Source organism: Antennarius striatus, chromosome 3 (assembly GCF_040054535.1).
Source record: "Antennarius striatus isolate MH-2024 chromosome 3, ASM4005453v1, whole genome shotgun sequence".
Lineage (NCBI taxonomy): Eukaryota > Metazoa > Chordata > Actinopteri > Lophiiformes > Antennariidae > Antennarius > Antennarius striatus.
In genome coordinates, this window is record NC_090778.1 from 19766920 (window position 1) to 19775971 (window position 9052).

Consider the following 9052-nt stretch of genomic DNA (forward strand, 5'->3'; position numbering starts at 1 on the left):
CAATTCCCCCATATCAAGTGTGTAATTTCAACCTAAAAACACACCACAGAAAGAACTACAATCTTAACTGTCCATGTCTAGATGTTTATTCACAGATTTCCTCAAATACATTTAAGGTTCCTGAATGTTATTGTGCGCCTGTCACGTGTGAAGTGCAATTTGTGAGGCGCGTTTTGGAGACTTTTAGAAAATTAAGCTGTCTAAACATTGAACTACAGACTTTTCTAATTAAATAACTTCAAACAGCACAGTGTCTGATATGCTGGGTCCATTAAGTACTTGTATTTGATCTGTTTTTGTTAATTTTGTTAATTAAAAGATGACCAAAGAAACACATTTAGTGTTTATACCCATTTCAAAACCAATCTCATATATATATATATATATATATATATATATATATATATATAGTATCATGTGCTTTATGCCTTCTCTCACTTGACACAAAATAGGACTGAACAGCAATATTGCAGGAAGTCCCCTGCTTTTTCATGTCACCTGTGCATTAAAATCTCCCAGATTGGATAACCCACTGGGCTTTAGGGCCACATTGTAAAATTTGATAATGGTGTTTCTCACGAGTAACACTGACATTTAGAAGGAAATGGCAGTCATACGTCTTCCACTGTGTGTTGAAGGAGGGCCCCCAGGGCTCCTGCTCAGTCTCTTCGTGTTCACAGTTCATGACTATAGTGTCAGATAGGATTGAGAGAACCCTGTGTAAGTCTACAGTTGCTATCACCATCATCAAATGGATTACAAAAATGACATGAGTCAATCTCAGGAGAGATCAGGCCAAATGGTAGCCTTCTGGTCAATGTCAATAGTACCAGTAAGTTGATTGTTAATCACAGTAATAACTGTGTATCTCAAGGAAACTGAAGAAGACCAGATGCTTGTGCCAGATTTCCTCTTAACTCTCATAGTGGTGCAAGAGTAATCATTGTAATTGAAAAAAAAAAATCATCAGTGATAGGTGTGGTCAGCGTCAGAACCCAAAGTAGACTAAAAGATGACACCCACCCCAGCTACTGCCATCCGGTTTAATACTGCACAAAAATATATCTACTGTACTGTGATCCCACCAGACTCTGGAGTGATCTTTTTTTCTTCAGGCTGTGAGACTCCTGACATCTCCTTTCACGCTCCTTATTTGACGTTTGTAGTATCTCTAACAAGAAGGTATTGTGATTTCTTAAGTTTGTGATGTAATATGTGGTGATCGCCTGACCATGAAGTAAAATCTATTGCTCATATTTCCATCACAACACAGGATTGATCCGGTAAAGCTTGGAGCCAGTGTAGGTTCTGACGGTCATGATGTTTGGTCTCCGTTGAACTAATGATTCTTTCTGAATGTCAGTCCTTTACGCAGTAAAACAAAAAGCATACGAAACAATGGCTCAAAAAATGGCACCCAGCCTCTCAAACGGGACATCAGCACTTTCTATTTGGCATGACTTGCAACTTTGATTTTTTTTTTTTTGTTTATGGACATTATAAGTGAAACAACCTTCACCCTTAATAAGTTAAAAGATGTTCTCACGACTTTACACGAAACATTTTGAACACTTTTAACTGAATTCCGAAGCGTTTTTTGTAGATTTCCGGGTGTGTGACGTCACGCGGCCTCCACCTGAGGTCTTGGGGGTAGTGGGCGGGGTCAGACGTCAGTCCGGACCTTCTCTCGACCTCCCTCCTCCGCCCCCTCAAAGCATGTGACCACGTGATCCCCGTCAGCGCTGCGAGACGCACATTGAGGAAACTTGTGACTGCAGCGGCCTCGGAGGGGAAGAGAACGACAAACGTCGACATAAAAGCCGAAGTGCTGCCATTCCACTCACTCCTCCAGCCAACATGGACTGCGGAATCATAACGTCAAAGACCATCCTCCTCTTCATCAGTTTGGTGTTTTGGGTGAGTGGCGTTTGTGTCCGTCCACCTGCAGGTGATTGGGTCCATCCTGACGGCCCCCCGGGGATTAGACGCACCACTTTTATCCCATTCTTCTCGAAATTGTCGTTTTGTCATCAGATAAAACTTGTTTTCCAACCAGAACAATCCGCCATCGACACAATCCACTTCCTCATTTCTAGTGCGCGTTCAATCTGCGTAGTTGGATCTTTTTCCAAGTCTGACTAATGTTTTTTTTGGGGAAACGTCGGTCGTGTCTCCCGGTAACTTCCCGTCAAATGGAGTTCCGACTACACCCCACCAGAACCGGATTCACTCTGTCCTGCCGAGTGGGTGTGTGTTCACTCCAGATCGTGATTCATATTTCCTGCGAACAGTCTTCAAACATTCCTTCAGATGAGGAGTAAACATTAATTCTGTCTGAATAATAACACTTTATGGTCCACCTTCCATCCAGTCTTTGTGTTCTATCCTCCAGTTCGGGTCACGTAAGGTGACCCAGAATAAGGTGGACTTATTCTGGGGCATGATAAAAGTCAGTATTAAATATGAAAGCTGTGCAGGAATGGTGTCCTTTTCAGATTTTGAACATTTTATTTTTATTATGTTGAGTGCATGTTGGTCCGAACTTCGCAGTAACTTATATTCTTCTGAGAAAAGAATGAGGTTCCTTTTCTTTTGGATCACAGGGGTGGGGTGGGGTGACATGGGTTATGATCCGATTCGTCAGTCTGTATGCTTTATAATTTAGGTTTCCCTCATCAGCTGCATACAACATATTCATGCTGTTTCACGATTTCCATATTTCCACTGGTATAGAAAAAAAAATCACATCAAAACATAATTTCTTACAGCTGAACTAAACAAAGCATTTATTAGTGGCCATTAGACGATTGTCGATTAATTAGATAAGACTACAGTAATCCTTTTTTGTCTGTCTGGCATTCCTACAGTCATAAATAATCCCTCATGTATTTATTTCAAACCTTTTGAGTTTCAATTTAGCAAACGTGGATAAATTTAACCTTTTAAATTAGAGGAATCTTATTTTAGGGGATAAAATTGTGAAAGAAAATGAAATTTATGTGGTGAAAATGTGTTTAGTCTTGCATATCTGAACGTGAAAAACAAATTTGATGGTGATTTAAGTGGAAAATCAAAGGCCTGGAAGGATATTGTCTTTCAGTCTGGAGGGACAAGAACCGAAGCATTCTAGCTGCTCTTTGTCCCAGTATTGATGGAGCCTTAGAACTCGGGGACTGTCTCCTACTGGGGCCCACTAAACTCACCCTTCCAGATCAAGAAGCATGGCGTCAGTGGTTTCTTGCATTCCAGAGAGGTGGTACCATATGTGGGTCTACATGTTGTGTAAGCCTCTTTGTGCTGCTTTTTAGGCACAAGATCAGAGTTTGTGGAAAGATTAAACAGTGGGCGGGAGTGGATCCCGTGACTATGCGATGATTAACGATAGTGAGTCATGAGGCTGAAGTGGAAGATGAACGATTGCTAACTCTCAAACAACACACACGGTCTCATAAGAATACAGTCAATTAAAAAGGATCGAACTAAACTCATTACAAAGGAAGTAAAACTCAAAATGACACAAATATTCAGACACAGGTGAAACATTTTTTTGAGTGGTTGGTGCTTCCTCTTTCTTGTCATGCAAAAGAAAAAAAGAGTCAATCAGGGCTTTTTATATTCTTGGTATTCCACCCATTATATAAAATGCAGAGTTTATGCAAAAAACCTAACTTCGCTAAAGTAATTTGATGTTTAGATTTTGGGATGTCATCATGTTTTTGTCATTTGTTGTTTCAGTTTAATCATCTGCTTGATTTGAAAGGAAGTCTGATAATGTGAGTTTCAAAGGTCAAAGAGAAGTCAGGACAGCAGATAATTTAATCAATACTTTACAGTCATTGTTGTTTTTGGGTTCGAGCCTTGGGACTGCGGTTCTTTTAGACCCGATCAAAGAACGGTCACTGTGACTCCACTGCAGATTCCCCCCACTGCCCCCCTCCACCCCCAAGGTCTTGTGATTGGTGGGCTTGCTATTGAAGCGTGACTCTTAAAGACCTGATGATGGTGTGACTTAATACATCTGACATACAGTACTATCAGTGGCTTTCACAGTTTGTGTTCATTACACGAGGCCACAACGGGAATAAAATGAGAACCCATTTCTTTACTCTCTATCAGGCATGACACGTTTCTCTTTCTGTGTTATGACTTGTGTTTATAATGCTGGATTAAAATGGCTTGTTGCAGGAAAGGAACAAACGGCCTGACAGATCGTATAACAGTATACATGAAATGAAGAACTATACACAACTCTTTCCTGGTAGCATGTTTGGACTGAATACAGAACATGATGCTTTTAACTACAGTAGAAAAACACTGATTTGACAGATGCCCTTTCATTGTTTTTGTTTGTTCTTTATTTCATTCTAAGTCTGATCTGTGGTCATGAATCAAAATGAGGAGGTTTTAAAAAATATGAACAACTTCCTCATTTTTGATTCTTGGCCACCGATCTGAATAACTAGAGCAGAAATGTTGTAAAACAGGAGAGAGTGCCCTAATTTAGCTCTTAGCTCTGCACCCAGCCCATTGTTGCAAAGGAGACTTGAGCAAGAGTCTCATTTTTGTATGTATTCTTGTTTATTCTAGACTGTTTTCATTGCATGGGGTTTCTTACTAAGCACAAATGTAAAACACTGAATATTTCTTGGCAAAATCGTACAGCAAACTTGTCAGTTGTTAGCCAGCATGTTGCTGTGTGACTCAGATGTTTTCTCCTCCCTGCCTCCAGGCTGCAGGAGCTGCGCTGGCCTATGTCGGGTCCTATGTGATCAGGAGCTACAAAGACTTTGACAGCTTTGTGCAGGACAGGTACACCCTGGTCCCGGCGGCGATCATCATCGGCATCAGCGTGGTGATGTTCATCATCGGTCTGGTGGGATGCTGTGCCACAATCAGGGAGTCCAAAATCGGCCTTGGATTTGTGAGTTTCTTTAAGTGTTTTTGTGTGTGTGCTTGTATGGCAGGAGTGAGGAAGTGAATTTGTGGGACATTTGTTTTATTGTTATAAATTATGTGTATTGTTTAATATAATTGAATATGTCTTTGCTCTTGAATCTTTCACGACATTTCCTGACAATCTTCATCCTCATCCAGTTCTTCATGATCATCATGGGTATCTTTGCAGCCGAGGTGACAGCTTTGGTGTTTAGCTTCATCTACCGAGGCAGGGTGAGTTACTGGATCATTCCTATAATGCTTGGTGGTTGTCTGTAAACAAATGACATCATGACTGCCTCTTTGCATATGTTTCCGTCCAGATAAATGAAGACCTGGGGAAGTCCATGAATGAAACCTTTGCAAAGTATGATGGACAGAACTCTGAGTCCAAAGCTGTGGACTACCTTCAGACTGAGGTTGGTGTTGCTGTGCATAAATACTTTCATGCTTCTCGCGCTGACTTTTATCTCCTTCTCATCTGCATACCATTTGCTCTTCAGTCAGTTTTTTTCCTCAGATTTAAGCAATAGATATGATTTTGAGTAGATGATAAGTCCTTTAGTATTTTTAAAATTTTCTGATGTTGATATACTCGTAAAATATTCTGGGAGAGAGAAATCTTCAATCAAACAGTCTGCATTAACAATCATTGCCTTCTTCACCCCAAATCACACTTTGCCATCTGTTCAAACTCGTTCAAGTAGCTGCTCATTGAAGTAGAAATAAAAAATTAAAAAGATGAAGCAAACTTAATTTCACACCTGAATAAATATCATCACAGACCGATGATACTGTTTTTCTGTTTGGGTGTTGTTGTTTTTACAGCCAGATGCATATTTTTGAGTCGTTTACATACTTGTATTTATTTTTCTCTTCATCTCCATACAGTTGCAGTGCTGCGGTGTTGGGAATTACAGCAGCTGGTTGGGCACTAGCTGGTTTACCAGCCACAACAACACAGTTCCTCTGTCTTGCTGTAAGAACAGCACCACCCTGCAGTGCACCGGGAATCTGAGCCAACCGGATCTACTAAACCTAGATGTAGGTCAAACAAAACATGTGACACATTTATTTATTACATAGTCATGTTAACAAGAACTTTTGATTTCTTATGATAAATGTTTTTCCACTGCTTCTCAAAGAGATCTACAAAAGACCGTAAAACATGAATTATCTCTCATGATTTGTTTTGGGTTGTTGTTGTTTTTTTTCTTTTTCTTGTAACTCAAAATAAATGATCTTCTACATTTTAAAGCGTTTAAGGATTAGCTGACATTGAGTAATGCACATGCACAGTACAGGCACTCACATTGTTTGTGTGCTTACATTGCAGGGTTGTGAGCCCAAGCTGGGCAGCTTGTTTGACCGGGTGTTGGTTTACTCCATGCTGGTCATTCTGGGTTTTGCCATCATCAAGGTAAAGATGATCACACATGTTTTTCCACAGCTTTGGATATTTACTGTAATCACATGTCATTCGGTCAGAATCTTTATACTCGAATGCAAGGAACTCTTACTTGGCATTTTTCTTCCATTTGGGGTTCCATTTGGGGTTGCATTATGCAATAATGACCTTGGGATTTGTGTTCTTAAGTTTGTCCTGTAGGCAAAGTTCATCAATTGATTTTACAAAGTTGTGTCTTAATCTTTCCTGTTTCAGTTATTTGGGATGCTGAGCGTATGCGTGATCACCTGTAGAGCTGGCAACCGGAGGAGCGGCTACCAGGAGCTTTACGCCTGAGCCTCGCACGCCCTCCTCGTTTTTTCTGACATGCAGCCGGTCACTTACTCATCCGAGCACAGCGGCGTCCAGCTTCATCTAACTGACGGGACAAAAAGCACAAACACAGAATGAAGAGGATCATACCAGAGCATTCATTTTTTGGTTACTGACTGTTTCCCTCTTTGTGGACATTGATGATAGATTATATGTATGAGTTGTTTAGCTCAAATGTTGTCTTTTATAGCTATTCTTTGGGGTTTGAAAGTAATTAAAAGAAAATCTTAATTTCTGTTACAATTTGGTTCCTGATAGCCTTTTTTTTTTTTTTAATAAAGCATCTTTTAGCTTATGCTAAAAAACAAACACAACTGCCGTCACCCTGAAGGACACAAGTAGTGATGTAATAGAATACTCTTCTAACTATAAGAATTGTTGGGCTTTCTCACTGTGCTGCACCATGTAGATATTCTTTTAAAGTCAATTATTTTCAAAACATGCCATAATGATCAAAGACTTCAGACTATATTTTAAGCTTTTTGTGATTTGTGAACATGAGGATAGTAGTTTGATGTCTAATTTAGTTTTGCACATAGAGGTAAATATGTTTTGATCTGTGAACTGTATCAAACATTTCTACATAGTTTGACTTTGGTTGTTTTTGTTGTTTCTAAATTAAACAAGTGAATATATCTGAGTAGTTTGGCGTATTTATCATATAATTGTATGGTCTGTTTCTGCTTTTTTGTAATTTTTTTCGCGCACCAAATGGGATATTTTTCAGCTGAACGATGTTGCAAGATTTACATTCAGAACATCACATGAAATGTGACACAAACGTCTTATCTCTCACCTCCTGACTGCTGATAAAGAGCCCCTCAGCGCCATACATGCAAGATGATAGGAGCGCTCTTCATACTTAAGCCTTACACATCCATGCACAGAGTCCTTACAGGTAACAGAATAGGTCTTCTGTGGATGTGGCTGTAGATACACCCAATTTCCAGCCATTGATTTTATTGAAAAAACAACTGAAAAATTAATTTTCCGTTAACATTGATAATACATTCAAACTTTAACTCTTAACCTTTTGTATGTCATAAAGAATCCATCATTGTATGCAGCAATATTTTGTCTTGCTTTCTCACATTGGCCGCCGTCACGTCTTTTGGGTGCAGTACCCAAAGCATCCTGCGAGTGGCGCCGTCGAACGCACTCGTGGTTTAGATGTCAAACTGCAGCAGTTTTGGTGGAGAGCACTTCTCCACCAGCGGTGTACGTGTTGATTTGGACTGCCTAAAGTGCACCCTGCTATCCTCAATCGGCACTCATCCACTTCATGGTGATGAAACTTTGTCGTCATTTCTTTTTCTAGTCGTGACTAACATCTCCAGGCGCGCCGCTGGATTTCCGTCACCCACCGGTGTAAATGACGGTCCTGCTGCGCGTCTGTCTGCGTCCCTCCCCGTGTCTTATGACCACACATCTGATTCAGGTGATTTCTTATTCAGGTTCTATCCCTGCTGCTTCCAGCCGTGTTGACAGTTTGACAGGCCGGTCCTATTCAGAGAGGGCACACCACAGATAACCTTCGGCTTTGAGCCCTGCCATCCTCCCACTGGCTGTCAGTTTGTGGGGGTGTTTGTGTCTGTAGTCTCTCTCGTATTTTTGTGTCATTTCAGCGATCATTATCTCCAAATGAATCCACTTGTCTGGTTTTTTTTCTAGCGCACTCGTTTTTTCCTGTTGGTATCAGGTTTGTGGCGCCGGGAAGAGAGTGCGCATGGTGAACAGGACGAGTCATTGTGCACACAGCAGCGCACTTTTGAACTACATTATCACCAAATGATTTAATATCACAAACCAAGACGATATTGATTGATTAGAAGTTTAAATTGCTTGTGACAGTAAATTTTGGCATCCTCCAAAAAAACAACAACAATAAATAAAAAAAACATAGGCGCATGCACTTTTTAGGTTTTACTTTTATTGTCTGCTTAATTTCCTATGCAATGTTCTCTTTTCCTTTTAAAGTGTTGGTAATGACTCCATACTTTTATACTTTATGGCTCATGTGATGCCCATTGGAAACGTATATACTGTATGTATATATACACATACATACATACACATAAGTATATATATATGTGTGTGTGTGTGTGTGTATGTATATATATATATATATATATATATATATATATATATATGTATATATATATATATATATATATATATATATGTATGTATATCAAATTGTAGGAGAAACCTCGTCTCCCATGGCAACCCCGTTCTATTTTGAATAAAGGAACAATCCAGTGGTCTTTGCAGGATCCCATAAATGTGAGGTACTCAAGGAGCTCCACAAACACTGGATTCAATATTTCCCATAAGGCC

The 9052-nt window shown here is 39.9% G+C and overlaps 1 protein-coding gene across 1 annotated transcript; it reads left to right on the plus strand.

Annotated features, from left to right (window-relative positions):
* Positions 1-1626: 1626 nt before the first annotated feature.
* Positions 1627-7350, plus strand: tspan36 (tetraspanin 36). Its single transcript, XM_068311191.1, has 7 exons — positions 1627-1917; positions 4730-4921; positions 5095-5169; positions 5259-5354; positions 5827-5979; positions 6272-6355; positions 6599-7350. Exons 1-7 carry the CDS (start codon positions 1858-1860, stop codon positions 6677-6679), a joined length of 741 nt encoding a protein of 246 aa, XP_068167292.1. The 5' UTR covers positions 1627-1857; the 3' UTR covers positions 6680-7350.
* The last annotated feature ends 1702 nt before the right edge of the window (positions 7351-9052 follow it).

Excerpts from the sequence above, each read along its gene's own strand:
- tspan36 (XM_068311191.1), top strand. The coding sequence starts at position 1,858 with ATGGACTGCGGAATCATAACGTCAAAGACCATCCTCCTCTTCATCAGT. Across the intron at positions 1,918-4,729 it reads TCATCAGTTTGGTGTTTTGG|GCTGCAGGAGCTGCGCTGGC; the intron begins GTGAGTGGCGTT and ends CCCTGCCTCCAG. Across the intron at positions 5,170-5,258 it reads GCTTCATCTACCGAGGCAGG|ATAAATGAAGACCTGGGGAA; the intron begins GTGAGTTACTGG and ends GTTTCCGTCCAG.